The sequence below is a fragment of the Hyperolius riggenbachi genome, chromosome 11, assembly GCF_040937935.1.
Source record: "Hyperolius riggenbachi isolate aHypRig1 chromosome 11, aHypRig1.pri, whole genome shotgun sequence".
In the NCBI taxonomy this organism is placed as follows: domain Eukaryota; kingdom Metazoa; phylum Chordata; class Amphibia; order Anura; family Hyperoliidae; genus Hyperolius; species Hyperolius riggenbachi.
Genome location: NC_090656.1, coordinates 80,850,275 through 80,865,942, shown reverse-complemented (window position 1 = coordinate 80,865,942; position 15,668 = coordinate 80,850,275). Strand labels below are relative to the sequence as shown.

General features: G+C 47.5%; 1 protein-coding gene across 5 annotated transcripts in view; it reads left to right on the top strand.

Moving 5' to 3' along the window:
* Positions 1-15,668, top strand: part of LOC137539184 (ovochymase-2-like) — a 229,166-nt gene that overhangs the window by 47,551 nt on the left and 165,947 nt on the right. For all 5 annotated transcript variants that reach the window (XM_068261698.1, XM_068261699.1, XM_068261697.1 and 2 more), the window contains exons 7-8: positions 15,068-15,091; positions 15,175-15,265. In XM_068261698.1, coding sequence (XP_068117799.1) covers positions 15,068-15,091; positions 15,175-15,265 — 115 coding nt within the window. The remainder of the gene's footprint in view (positions 1-15,067; positions 15,092-15,174; positions 15,266-15,668) is intronic.

Sequence of the window (15,668 nt, the reverse complement as noted above, 5' to 3'; positions counted from 1 at the left end):
GGGGCATAGAGGGGCACCTTTGAGGACACAGAGGGACACATATGAGGACACAGAGGGGCGTGTAATAGGACATGGGGGCACATATGAGGACACAGAAGAGCATGTAATAGGACATGAGGGCACATATGAGGACACAGGGGGCACATATGTGGACACAGAGGGGCATGTAAGAGGCCATGGGGGCACAAATGAGGACACAGGTGACACATAAGAAGACACAGGGGGCACATATGAGGACACAGATGGGCATGTAAGAGGACATGGGGGCACATAAGAAGACACAGGTGACACATAAGAAGACACAGGGGGCACATATGAAGACACAGAGGGGCACATATGAGGACACGGGCACATATGAGGACACAGGGGACACGCAAGAAGATACAGGGCACTTAAGAGGACAGAGGGGGGCATTTAAGAGGACACAGGGGACATAGATCACACAGGGAGACAGAGGAAGACACAAGGGGGGCAGAGGGGGACACAAGGGAGACACTAAAGGGGACACAAGAGCAGGGACGGATCTAGACCAAGTTGCGCCTGGGGCAAGGTCAGGTTTTGGCGCCTAAACTGCCATTCCCCATCCAGTTTTGGCGCCTAAAGGTCAGGTTTTGGCGCCTAGACTGTAATTCCCCATCCAGTTTTGGCACCTAAAGGTCAGGTTTTGGCACCTAAAGATCAGGTTTTGGCACCTAAACTGCCATTCCCCATCCAAATTTTGCCGCCTTTTTAAGAATTCAACAAACTGCGCCTGGGGCAAGATACCCGCCTGCCCCCCCCTAGATCCGTCCCTGCACTAGAGGTACAAGGGGGACATAATAATTGAGGAGAGAAGAAGATCCATAAGACGGCCCTGCAGTATGGACACACCAGGTTTAGTATTCTTTTTTTCCTTGGTTTTTGCCCTCTAAACCTAGGTGCGTCTTATGGTCCGAAAAATACGGTAATGCAGCCTGATTGGCTGAAGCCTCTTTCCCTCCTGTTTTCCCCTTCCCTCTGTTCCTCTCTGATTGGCCAATATTTCTCATGCTGAAACAATGCACTTTCTATAGTGAAGGGCGGGCAAATCAGGCAGAGGAGACTAAGGGCGGATATTACATCAGGACTGGCTTCAAAATAGCCACAGTAAATTTGGCAACTGTCTAGAGTAGGATTCTCTACCGTTCCTTTGTAAAATTCTCTGGAATCTTAACGTGGACAGTGCAATACATATGTTATGTAAGTAGAGCAAGTATTTATCTACTTATATACCCAACTGGGTCCCATTTACTGTTTTAATACCTCCATTTTTTTGTATGTCTGCCCCTTTCCATACACTTTTTGTAAATAAATAAATAAGTAGAATTACTGCATATTCATGTTTTATAATTTGTTAGTAAGCCATAAATGGTAGTGCAAAAACAATAAATAAATACAGTGGGATGCAAAAGTTTGGGCAACCTTGTTATTCGTCATGATTTTCCTGTATAAATCGTTGGTTGTTACGATAAAAAATGTCAGTTAAATATATCATATAGGAGACACACACAGTGATATTTGAGAAGTGAAATTAAGTTTATTGGATTTACAGAAAGTGTGCAATAAGTGTTTAATTATTGTTTGAGAGTCTGGATTCCTCTTTACAAAACATCTCTAGTTCATTCAGGTTTTATTATTATTATTTTTTATTTATATAGCGCCAACATCTTCCATAGCACTGTACATAGTACAAACAAATAAAGGGGAACAAGTATGCATAAGAACTAAAAGAGTCAAGACACCGTACAGTCATGACATTGAATAGTAGAAATACAAATACATACATAGTTGACGTGTAGTTGGTACATGTGCATATGTTAAAATTACAGCAGTAGGAGAAACACTAGGAGGAGGTCCCTGCCCTTGCGAGCTTACAATCTAGAGGGTAGTGGGGAGGAAACACAGGGGTTAGTGGGTGGGGCAGTGTGCTTTCAGTGCTGCTTATAGCAAATTATAGGCTTGTCTGAACAGGTGTGTTTTCAGGGTGCGTTTGAAGGTTTCCAGACTCGAGGCATGACGGGAGGGAGAGAGTTCCAAAGGAAAAGGACAGCCTGTGAGAAGTCTTGGATGCGAGAGTGAGAGGAGGTGACTATGTTAGAGGACAAAAGGGTCTCCTGTGAGGAACGGAGGGTCCGGGCAGGGAGGTATCTGGAGATTAAGGAGGAAATGTATGGAGGTGATAGCTTGTGTAGAGCTTTGAATGCAAGCGTGAGAAGTTGATACTGGATCCTTTGGGCAACTGGTAACCAGTGGAGGGATTGGCAGAGAGGGGCTGCCTCAGAGGATCTAGAAGAGAGGTGGATGAGACGGGCAGCAGAGTTTAATATGGATTAGAGAGGTGCCAGTCTGCTTTTTGGTAGACCACAGAGTAGGGTGTTACAGTAGTCAAGACGGGAGATGATTAGGGCATGCACAAGCATTTTAGTTGCTTCTTGTGAGAGGAAGGGACGGATGCTGGAAATATTTTTGAGTTTGAAGTAGCAGGAGGTACTTAATGTGTTGATATGTGGTATAAAGGAGAGCTCAGAGTCCAGAGTTACCCCCAAACAACGAACAGGTGCTAGGCCCTTGATTCCCAGTGTTGAGAGGGTCTGAAGAAGTAGGGCATGATCAACAGTGTCGAATGCGGAGGACAGATCTAGGAGTATTTAGTACCGAAAATCTGCCTTTGGCTTTAGCAACTAGGAGGTCATTGGCAACCTTAGTGATAACTGTTTCTGTAGAGTGTTGAGGATGGAAGCCAGACTAGAAGGGGTCTAACAGGGAATTAGCAGAGATAAAGTTAGACAACTCTAAGTAAATGTGGCATTCCAGCAGTTTGGAGACAAAGGGAAGGAGAGAGACTGGGCGGTAGTTAGAAAGAGCAGTAGGATCTAAGGAGGATTTTATGATTAGAGGTGTTATGATAGCTTGTTTAAATGAAGAAGGGAAAATGCCAGTAGAGATGGAAAGGTTAAAAAGTGTTGTTAAAGCAGGAATGAGAGGGGAGGAGAGCTGGGGGATAAGATGAGATGGAATAGGGTCCAGGGCACATGTAGTAAGATGAGCTTTGAAGATAAGTGAAGAAAGACTCTGTTCAATTATGGCAGAGAAGGTTGCTAGTAGGGAAGAGGTTTGAGTGAGTGTTTGGTTATGTGGGGAGGGATAGTTGATAGTTGGGGAACTGCCAGGCAGGATGGAAAAAAGAAGAGGTGATTGGACTGGTGAAGAGCGTTGCTTTACAAAGCTGTTCTGTAGTGTTTCACTTTTGTTCACAAAGTATGTTGCAAAGAATTTTTCAGACAAGCATGTGGTTGTAGGAGGAGGTGGGGGGGGGGGGGGGGGGTGGAGAAGAGAGCTGAAGGTGTTAAAAAGTTGTTTAGGGTTATGGGATTGTGAAGAAATAAGTGTAGAGAAGTATGACTGCTTTGCAAGTGAGAGAGCATATCTGAGCTGGAGTAGAGTATTTTTGTAGTGGAGGAAGTCACCTGCAGTGGAGCTTTTCCTCCACTGCCATTCTGCTGCCCTGGAGCATCTTTTAGTTGTTTGTTGGGTTCGGTCAGCCAGGGCTGTCTAATGCGGCGGGGGCAGAAGTTGGTGAGAGGGGCGGCTGCGTTCATGACAGCGGTGACTATGGTGGAGTAGTAGATAGATGCTGTCTCTGGGTCATTTTAGGATAACAGGGAGCCCAGGGGTTTCAAAGAATTGGCCAGGGAGCAGAGGTCGAGGTTACGATAATTCCTGCATAAGCGTGTTGCCTGCAGTAGAGTAGCTGGAGGAGGTAGGGAGGAACTGATTGTGAAAGTTATGAGATTGTGATCTGAAAGGGGGAATGAAGAGTTATTAAATGTAGAAACTGGGCAGAGCCGGGTAATAACTAGGTCCAAAATGTAGCCATCTTTGTGGGAGGAGGTTGAGGACCACTGAGAGAGGTCATGGGATGAGGTGAGTGAGAGGAGTTTAGTGGTAGTGGAACAGTCAGGGCCGGATTTGTACTTTCTAGTGCCCTAGGCCTGCTGTCACCCCCCCCCCCCCCTCCCCATCACCACCACCAAAAAACATTCTGTCCAACACTCTGACTAGTGATCACTGGTTTGAATGAGCTAATTTCAGTTGTGCTGCTGTGCCCCTCGTTCAACAAATAATTCCTGTAATTTGCCCTCCTGCCCGAATGTGCACAGCAGCCGATAGTGTTCTGGGCATGCATACTTGAGAAATGACTCGGATATATGACTTGTCAAGAATGTTTAACACTGTAGCACATCTGGGCAGGAGCGAGAAGTTACAGGGAGTGCGAGTGGCCAGAGAATGCACTACTTCCTTGTCCTCTGTACGACTGGCTGCAGTCGGAGCCACAATCAGGTGGCAGTGCAGTGCAATGGAGAGAAGCCCATCCAAAACAGAGAAACAGGTAAGTAGCAAACATCCTGTCAAGACCCACTTTGGATGTTCTGTTGTAATTAGAGTGGACCTAACCTCTAAACTTCCTCTCTGCTCTAAAAGATATGCTATAACATAACCTTTAAAGAAAAACATTTCTTTGTTACAGCTGATACAACTCCTGCAATAAATCTGCAGTGTGTCTACTTCCTGCTTTCATGGAAGCATACATATCGTTAACATCCTGTGCTTTCAAATGAGCTTAGATGTTGTGGCAGTCAGGTGACAGGGTAGAGATCAAATTACAACTTGTGACTAGACACAGATGAGGGGGAATTAGACAGGCTCTCTAAATACATACAGGGTACATTTCTCTGTTTTCCTTCTGTCCTGTGCAAGAGTTCAGCTCCACTTTAAAGCATCTGAATGACATTTCTTTATATTTGATGGTGTGCTCTAACATATTGACAGTATACAGGAACAAAGTCTGAAGAAGGCTGATTAGCAGAAAGCTTACTCTTTTTCTTTTAAGCCAATGAATGGTATCATCCTGACTCAAAACTTTCTGCTTTCGCTGATGGCCAAGATGGTACAATGCTCTACTGCTACAGGAAAGGAGAAGGATGCCAAACCATACACACTAGCATAGAGGTAGTAACAGCTCAGGTGACAGTAACAGTGTATCAATGAAAGGAAAGCAAACAGCATTTTTATTCCTGCAGTTCTCATAGATGGTAGGAGCTAAAGGACAGAAAATGAGACGGGAAAGAGTTAAATGGAGCATACAAGAGATCATTGCTAGCTAGGAAGAAAAAAACGAGAAACAATCATAAATTAGGGTTAGATAAGAGTGTAATTAACTGCTGCTGGGGTTAGTGTCACAGCTGTAAAAGAGAAAGTGAAGAAACTAGCAGAGCTCACTGATGCCTGTGAATGCCTGCATTGAAACTCAGCGGAACTTAGTTCTATCTGCTTTGTAATGTAAATTCCTTTTATTTCTCACATCCACTTGTATGTCCATCATACGGAGGAATGGATCATCAGGTGACGGTTATGATTGATCCTGATTGTTATAACACATCAAGAAGTGTGAGAGAGAGAAGCAGGGATTGGGGAACTCTGGAATTCAGCTATTAGTGCAGAGCAGGGTGCTGGCTGGCTGCGCTGCGGGACCAGAAGAGATGATTTATTTTTACATATAACCTCTTCTCTCTCCAAGTCCTGCCGCCCTTCTGATCTTATTTGATTTATCGCCCTAGGCCATGGCCTCTGTGGCCTTCCCAGAAATCCGGCCCTGGGAACAGTTAGTGTCTATAGGGATGTTGAAGTCCCCAATGATGATGGAAGGAATGTCAGTGGATATAAAGTGAAGAAGCCATGTGGAAAAGTGGTCAATGAAGGTGGAGGCTGGTCCAGGAGGATGGTAGATGACAGCAACCTGGAAGTGGTGAGGGTAGTAGATGTGGACAGCGTGAGAGGAAGAAAAAAAGAGAAGGTGCAGGTGTAAGTGGTGTATAGGAGCAGTGTTCGGAGAGAAGAATTCCCACCCCACCCCAATGTTTGTCACCCGATCCAGGCATGTGGCTAAACTTGAGACCACCATATGAGAGGGCAGCTGGAGACACAGTATCAGATGGGGTTAGCCATGTCTCAGTGAGCCCCAAGATGGTGAAAGCATTAGTAATAAACAGATCGTGGATGTGGGCTAGTTTGTTGACTACAGAGCAGGCAATCCAGAAGGCCCCGGATATGGGGGGGGGAGAGCTGGGAAGGCAAGGAATGGTGATCAGGTTACTTTGGTTAACCTCCTGAGCGGTATGGACGAGCTCAGCTCGTCCATCACCGCCGGAGGCTGCCGCTCAGGCCCTGCTGGGCCGATTTTCTTCAAATAAAGTGCAGCACACGCAGCCGGCACTTTGCCAGCCGCGTGTGCTGCCTGATCGCCGCCGCTCTGCGGCGATTCGCCGCGAGCAGCGGCGAAAGAGGGTCCCCCCAGCCGCCTGAGCCCTGCGCAGCCGGAACAAAAAGTTCCGGCCAGCGCTAAGGGCTGGATCGGAGGCGGCTGACGTCAGGACGTCGGCTGACGTCCATGACGTCACTCCGCTCGTCGCTATGGCGACGATCTAAGCAAAACAAGGAAGGCCGCTCATTGCGGCCTTCCTTGTTTATTCTGGGCGCCGGAGGCGATCGGAAGAACGCCTCCGGAGCGCCCTCTAGTGGGCTTTCATGCAGCCAACTTTCAGTTGGCTGCATGAAATAGTTTTTTTTTTATTAAAAAAAAAGCCTCCCGCAGCCTCCCTGGCGATCTCAATAGAACGCCGGGGAGGTTAATATGTGTGGAGGAGTGAGGATGGTCAGTGCGGGATGTGGTGTTTTCTAAAGTGCAGTGAGATCAGGGAGAGGGTCCAGGATTGGGTGATATGTCCCCATCAGCAAGTAGGAGTAGTAGGCAGAGATGAAAGAGGTGAGGATGTGATTTGTATGTGACAGTGGGCTGTTTAAAGAGGAACTGTCGCGAAAATCTTAACGTTTAAAACACATACAAATAAGAAGTACATTTCTTCCTGAGTAAAATGAGCCATAAATTACTTTTCTCCTATGTTGCTGTCAAATACAGTAAAAAGTAGAAATCTGACATTACCGACAGATTTGGACTAGCCCATCTTCTCATAGGGGGGTTCTCAGGGTTTTCTTTATTTTTAAAAGCACTTAGTGAATGGCAGTTGCTCCATCCAACTGCCAAAATAGTGTGCAGGGAGGCTAGCTAGCATCTTTGTATTAATCATTTTCAGGGAGTGTCTTTATAAAGAATAAAGGCCATGCTGAGAATCCCCTATGAAGAGATGGGCTAGCCCAAAACCTGTCGGTAATGTCAGATTTCTACTGTAAGTGACAGCAACATAGGAGAAAAGTAATTTATGGCTCATTTTACCCTGGGAGAAATGTACTTCTTATTTGTATGTGTTTTAAATTTTAAGATTTTCACGACAGTTCCTCTTTAAGAGACGTGGAGGAAGGTAAGTGTGACTTGAGAAATAGGAATAGTTCATGAGTAGAGAGAAGAGAGGATGGAAGGAGCAATGTAAATGTTATTGCTGGCAGCGGGAGGGATAAGTGATGTAGGTATTTTAAGTAGTGGGGCTGACAAGATAATGGCTGTAAAACGGATATTAAACATTTTGCAAGTTGGTGTGTGTATAGTCAGGGAAGTGTCAAATTTAAAGGGTGCGGGGTAATTTGTGTGAATTTATTGGGTGTATGTGGATGGTTGCAATGAGGAGATCTCAGGGATTGACAAACATGAGCTGATGGTGGAAGTCAGGGAACCCAAAGAGAATAGATCATACCTGTGTTAGATCAGCAGATGAGCAGCCGTGGGGAGTTGTGTTAGTTCTCATCTGTTCTAATCTGGTTTAATTCTGGGCTAATTCTGGGTGTCTTATGCACCCTTAAAATATGTCCTTTAACCTCTTGAGGACCATGGGCTTTTCGGCCCCTCCCCCCCCCCCCCCCCCCCCCCAGACCCAGGCTATTTTTGTCAAAAAAGGCCGCTGCAGCTTTAAGGCCAAGCTGCAGGGCTGCACAACACAGCACATGAGTGATTCCTCCCCACCAACAGAGCTCTCTGTTTGTGGGGTCTGATCGCCACCCCAGTGTTTTTTTTTTTTTTGTGTGTGTAAATATTTATGTTGTATACTTTTTAATAAACCTGCCTATTTTTCGTATTTTTTTTCCCCTCCGTCCTTCCCACCCCACAGCCAGCCAATAACGGCGATCGGCTGTCATAGGCTTTTGCTACAGATCGCAGCGCTGTACAATGTAATTAGACGGCGATTCCGCTGTCTAACAGTCTCCCAAGCGGCAATTGCTGCTCGGAGACTGAAGGCGGAGCTCTGCTCCGCCCACCTACAGGAGATGCGCATGCAGCCTGCGCGCAATCTCCTGTAGTGCGAGCCCCAAGGACTTTACGCTGATCGGCGTTAGGCGGTCCTGGGGCTGCCATCGCGGCCACGCCCATTGGCGTGACACGGTCGGCAAGCAGTTAAGATTATGCCCTGCCAAGGGCATGCCCGACCGACACAGCGACCAAATTCGGGACAGAAATTGGCCGCACGATCGATCGCGCATGTTGGAAAATTTCGGGCCGAAGTTGTTCGGGTGCGTGGCGGTACGGCGGCCGAATTGCGAACGAGCGATGAGACGACAAAGCCCCCGCAGCTGCCGCCGCAATGTTTAAATGTATGTAGTGTAGTGCATTTATACATTACCTGTCCGGTGTCAGCCTCCACTTGGTTTCCGTCCATCTCACCGGGTTTCGCATACACGCTGGCGGCACATAGCATCTGACGTCAGACACTATCCGCCGCTAGCATGTATGCGGCTTACCTGGCTAGATGGACAGACACCGTGCGGAAGCTGCTATAGGACAGGTAATGTATAAATGCACTACACTACATACATTTGTACATTTTGGGGGCAGCGGCTGGGCGGACGCGGCGGCTCAGCCCATTCCCTGATGATTTCATGCTGAAATCGGACGGGAATTAGCCTGTAGTGTATGGGCAGATTCGACTAGAGACAAATTTATCTCTAATCAGATTCGATTAGAGATAAATTTGTCTCTTGGTCGAATCTGCCCATAATCGTTCAATGTATATGGCCACCTTAACTGAGTTTAAAGTTAGTAGGCAGATTGATATCAGGTGAGAATAGCCTAGCCAATTTGTCTCACAGTGGCAGGGCTAGTCCAACATATGCAAAGGCTCTATTGAATAGGTAAGAGGTAGCAGGAAATGGCCTGTGTTAATTATGCATACCATTTGAGAAAAAGAAAAAAAATATAGCCAAATGCAGGGATGCTCATTCAGATTCCGGATATCCGGGTAACCCGGATATCCAAACTTTTTGGGGCTAACCGGATCGGATTCGGATTCCAGATAGTTGCCCAAATCCGGATAGCTATCTGCGGATAGTTGGTGCGCATAATCCGGATATCTGGATCCGAAATACTGTAACTAAGGTGATGACGTCCTGGAGCCAATCAGAGGGCTCCCAGCAGAAGCCCTAGCAACCAATCACAGAGGGGAACCCTGGCCGGCACCACCTGACCTCATTGAGCCAATCAGAGGCCTCCGAGCCTAAGCCCTGGCACCCAATCACAGAATAAGGAGGGCTGCCATGATGAGACAGATCGTCCTGGCTTACTGAATGCACACTGAGAGACATGCTCCAGTGCTGGTGGCCTACAAAGGGCTGTACACAGTTATAAACCTAAAGCTGTTAATTGATTAACTCCTTCACTACTCTGTAGTTAAAACGTTAATTAGCTTGATTGATGTCTCATAGTGTGACAGAGTGTGTGCTGCAGTGCTGCTGGACCAAGGGCTGTACACAGCGATAAGCTGTTCAGTGAGTAACCCCTTCACTATCACTGCACTATAGTTAAATCGTTAATTACCTTGATTGATGTCATAGTGTGACAGTTACAGTGTGTGCTGCTGCAGCTGCTATGTGTCTGTGCACACACCAGGCCAGCTGCTGCCTGCCATGTGCAAAGTGCCACGTGCAAACACGTGCAAAGTGGAACTTTCAAACACGTGCCACTTTGCACTTTGGACTTTGGACACAATGTGGGCTACACGACCGCTGTCTGGAACCTAGGCCTGATGTTAATTGACAGACATTTTTTTTTGTTTCTTGGGGGATTTTAAGTCCCCACATCATCAATTATTGTTTCCCTTTAAAAAATAATGATGCTACATGCCTCATTTACCCTCAAAAACGTTTTTAAAGCAATTTAAAAGGCCACGTCTGGGTTTTCTACCCGGATATTCCGAATTTGCCTGGATACCCCGGATAGTAGGGTCGGATACCCGATTCTATCCGGATACCCAACAGTTCCGATCAGGGCCGGCCCGCCCACGAGGCGGGGTGAAACTTTTGCCTCAAGCGGCACTTCTGGGGGGGCGGCACCCGCCCGTCCGTGGGTGTGAGGGGCCGCCCGAGCTGGAGGGGATAGCGGGCAGGAAAGGGGGTATTGGGCCTAGCGGCGGGGAGGGGGGTCGGACCCCCGCCCTCCCTCGCCTGGGTCCCCCGTCCTCCGCTCCCCTCCAGCTTTAAAAAGTTGCGTGGCTGGCTGCAGCTGTAAGAGGCAACAGGCGGGGATCACTCACCTCTTCCTCGTTCCAGCGTGCGCTCCACTGACGTCACTTCCTGTGGCGTAGCAGGAAGTGACGTCAGTGGAGCGCAGGCTAGGCTGGAACGAGGAAGAGGTGAGTGATCCCCGCCTGTTGCCTCTTACAGCTGCAGCCAGCCACGCAACTTTTTAAAGCTGGAGGGGAGCGGAGGACGGGGGACCCAGGCGCTGCTATGTGTCTGTGCACACACCAGGCCAGCTGCTGCCTGCCATGTGCAAAGTGCCACGTGCAAACACGTGCAAAGTGGCACTTTCAAACACGTGCCACTTTGCACTTTGGACTTTGGACACAATGTGGGCTACACGACCGCTGTCTGGAACCTAGGCCTGATGTTAATTGACAGACATTTTTTTTTGTTTCTTGGGGGATTTTAAGTCCCCACATCATCAATTATTGTTTCCCTTTAAAAAATAATGATGCTACATGCCTCATTTACCCTCAAAAACGTTTTTAAAGCAATTTAAAAGGCCACGTCTGGGTTTTCTACCCGGATATTCCGAATTTGCCTGGATACCCCGGATAGTAGGGTCGGATACCCGATTCTATCCGGATACCCAACAGTTCCGATCAGGGCCGGCCCGCCCACGAGGCGGGGTGAAACTTTTGCCTCAAGCGGCACTTCTGGGGGGGCGGCACCCGCCCGTCCGTGGGTGTGAGGGGCCGCCCGAGCTGGAGGGGATAGCGGGCAGGAAAGGGGGTATTGGGCCTAGCGGCGGGGAGGGGGGTCGGACCCCCGCCCTCCCTCGCCTGGGTCCCCCGTCCTCCGCTCCCCTCCAGCTTTAAAAAGTTGCGTGGCTGGCTGCAGCTGTAAGAGGCAACAGGCGGGGATCACTCACCTCTTCCTCGTTCCAGCGTGCGCTCCACTGACGTCACTTCCTGTGGCGTAGCAGGAAGTGACGTCAGTGGAGCGCAGGCTAGGCTGGAACGAGGAAGAGGTGAGTGATCCCCACCCGTTGCCTCTTATAGCTGCAGCCAGCCACGCAACTTTTTAAAGCTGGAGGGGAGCGGAGGACGGGGGACCCAGGCGAGGGAGGGGAGGGTCTGACCCCCCTCCCCGCCGCTAGGCCCAATACCCCCTTCCTGCCCGCTATCCCCTCCAGCTCGGGCGGCCCCTCACACCCACGGCTTGGGGGGGGGGGGGGTGATTTCCTTAAAGCTTGCCTCAGGCGGCAAAAAGTCTAGGGCCGGGCCTGGTTCCGATCCGGATATCCGGTCTGGATCCGGATATCTGGGTATCCGGATCCGGGTCAACCCGGATTTTGAAAAGGGGTATCCGAGCACCCCTGGCCAAATGCAGGGTTCGGAGCGGAGATCAATCAGTTAGGCAGAGGATATTGCATAGAAGTCAAATGCATACCTGCAAGAGAAGAATATCGCGATGTCAGTACAGATGGATAATGAGATCTTCAAGTGCTGTATATTAAATAATTCTGGGCTAATTCTGGGTATCTTATGCACCCTTAAAGGGGTACTGAAGTAAGAGGTATACGGAGGCTGCCATATTTATTTCCTTTTAATCAATACCAGTTGCCTGGCAGCCCTGCTGGTCTATTTATCTGCATTAGTATCTAAATAACACCAGAAACAAGCATGCAGCTAGTCTTGTCATATCTGACTTTAAAGTCTGAAACACCTGATCTGCTGCATGCTTGTTCAGGGGCTATGGCTAATAGTATTAGAGGCAGAGGATCAGCAGGGCTGCCAGGCAACTGGTATTGATTAAAAGGAAATAAATATGGCAGCCTCCGTATACCTCTTACTTCAGTTCCCCTTTAAAGATATGCCCTTTAAGATTATGCCCTGCTAATATTTGATGGCTTCCGAGCATGGACAGCTCTCTTTAACTCACACCACAGATTTTCAATTATATTCAGGTCTGGGGACTGAGATGGTCATTCCAGAACGTTGCACTTGTTCCTCTGCATGAATACCTTAGTGGATTTTGAGCAGTGTTTAGAGTCGTTGTCTTGTTGAAAGATCCAGCCCCGGCGCAGCTTCAGCTTTGTCACTGATTACTGGAGGTTGGTCTCCAGAATCTGCTGATACTGAGTGGAATGCGTCCCTCAACTTTGACAAGATTCCCAGTCCCTGCACTGGCAACACAGCCCCACAGAAGGATGGAATCACCACCATATTCTACTGTAGGTAGCATGGAATGCTGTTATTTTTCCACCATGCATAACGCCCCCTGTTAAGCCCAAATAACTAAATTTTAGTTATATCAGTGCACAGCACCTTATTCTAAAATTAAGCTGGCTTGTCCAAATGTGCTTTAGCATTCCTCAAGCGGCTCTGTTTGTGCTGTGGGCTTCCTCTGCATCACTCTTGCATACAGCATCTCCTTGTGTAAAGTGTGCCAAATTGTTGAACGATTTACAGTGACTCCATCTGCAGCAAGATGATGTTGTAGGTCTTTGGTGCTGGTCTGTGGGTTGACTCTGATTGTTCTCACTATTTGTCGCTTCTGTCTATCCGAGATTTTTCTTGGTCTGCCACTTCCAGCCTTAGCTTGAACTGAGCCTGTGGTCTTCCATTTCCTCAATATGTTCCTAACTGTGGAAACAGACAGCTGAAGTCTTTGAGTCTGATTTCTCTATCCTTCCCCCTAAACCAGGCTTCCCCAAACGTTTTAGGTTGAGGGCCGGGTCAACATACTTCAGACTGCTGGGGGGCCGGAGTATACATAAAATGATGTAGACGTCTTTGCGGGTCAGACAGTGAAGCATACTCAGGTGATAACCTGCAGTCCAATTGGACAACAGTGTCCCCTGATGTGGAATTTAATTGGAAACCAGCGAATTTCTGCTTTCTGGCTTCATTCTATATGCGGACCACCAATATTTAAAGATGTAGCTGACTGTGTCTATAATACATTTTGTGTGTGGTTAGCCGGTAAAAAAGCCTCAGGGGGCCACATTCGGTCCGCGGGCTTTAGTTTGAGGACCACTGCCCTAAACCATGATGGTGAACAATCTTTATTTTTAGGTAATTTGAGAGTTGTTTTGAGACCCCCATGTTGCTACTCTTCAGAGAAAGGTAAATGAGGGGAACTTACACTTGATCCCCTTAAACACTCTTTCTCATAATTGCATTCACCGGTGTATGTAGGTCAGGGGTCACTGAGCTTACCAAGCCAATCTGAGTTCCAATAGTTAGTTCTAAATGTTTTGGAATCAATAAAATAACAACAATGCCCAAATTTATGTTTTATTTAAACAATTATTGTACACTTTCTGTAAATCCAATAAACTTCATTTCACTTCTCAAATATCACTGTGTGTGTCTCCTATATGATATATTTAACTGACATTTTTTATCGTGACAACCAACAAATTATACAGGAAAATCATGAGGATTAACCCTCCTGGCGGTCTATTAAAAACCGCCAGGGGGCAGCGCATCCGTTTTTTTGAATTTTTTTTTTTAAATCATTGTGCGAGCCTAGGGCTCGCTACATGATATCCGCTGTGCAGCGGCATCCCCCTACCTTCTTCGATCGCCTCCGGCGATCAGGAAATCCCGTTTAAAGAACGGGATTTCCTGGAGGGCTTTCCCCGTCGCCATGGAGACGGGGCGGGATGACGTCACCGACATCATGGACGTCGTGACGTCTAAGGGAGTCCCGATCCACCCCTCAGCGCTGCCTGGCGCTGATAGGCCAGGCAGCGCATGGGGTCTAGGGGGGGGGACTCTACGGCGCGGCGAATCGGCGCGGGGCAGCGGCGATCGGTGTGCTCACGCAGCTAGCAAAGTGCTAGCTGCGTGCAGCAAAAAAAAATTACGCAAATCGGCCCAGCAGGGCCTGAGAAAACCTCCTGCGCGGCTTACCCCGAACTACGTTTGGGGTTACCGCCAGGAAGGTTAACAAGGTTGGCCAAACTTTCGCATCCGACCGTAAATAAATAAAGCAGGGTTTCATTTATCAGGAAAGGCTGGAGTCACCTGTTCAGTAAGGAGTCCTTGGGCAAGACTCCCTAACACTGCAGTGTGGCCTTGTGGCTCTCGAGCGCTTTAAAGGGAACCTAAACTGAGAGGGATATGGGTTTTTACATTTAAACAATACCAGTTGCTTTGCAGCTCTGCTGATCTCTTTAGCCACAGTAGTGGCTGAACCACAGACCTGAAACAAGCATGCAGCTAATCCAGTCTGACTTCAGTCAGAGCACCTGATCTGCATGCTTGTTCAGGGGCTGTGGCTGAACGCATTAGAGACACAGGATCAGCAGGAGAGTCAAGCAACTGGTATTATTTTAAAAGGAAAAATCCACATCCTTCTCAGTTTAGTTCCCTTTAAGTCCAACAGGAGAAAAGTGCTATTCAAATGTTCATTTTTTACAATTGTTTTATAAATTAGCCCCTTAGTGTTGTACTGTAAATTTCAGACACGTTGCCTTGTATGTGTTAGCTCTACTTTATATCTGGAACCTGGCTTGATACTGTTCTGCTCAAATATCCTTTGACTTTAATTTTGTTTCTTTCACACCTATATCCAGGAGGATTAGCACAGCCCAACTTAGGTAAGTGCGCACTGCAGCACCGTGACTTAATGATGACATCAGCAGCACATGTGATCATCTGAGGTTTGTGTCCTGCCCCACAGTAAAATGCAGTGTGGAAGAAGGGGTCCTGAAGCTGACAGCTGGACTTATACAAGTACCCAACAACCCCCGTGGATTTTATTCTAATAATGAGTAAGCACATGCTGTTCCTAATTTTAACACCATTGACAAAAGAAGGATTTTACCTATAAGATATTTTTAACTAAAATCCATAAACGCAGTTAGGGCTCTAACACCAAGATGTGGTGACGTGTTGCTGTCCAAGGTATAGAGACAAATGAACACAGCTATGTGTGGTCATGCAATTCTGAGCAACATGAGCTATTCGCTGACCATAGAAGCTGCCTAGTTCTATTATCAGTTACAATAAAGTCAATTTTTTTCTACTGCGTTCTCCAATTTATACAACCTATACCAAGATGCAACTCCACATAGCTTTATACTGTTTAGATTATTCAGAACTTCCAAAGTGTCCCCCTGTGCTGTGAACAACCACACTTGGTGACCAGTGCATGACCACACTCCCCCCGCAATA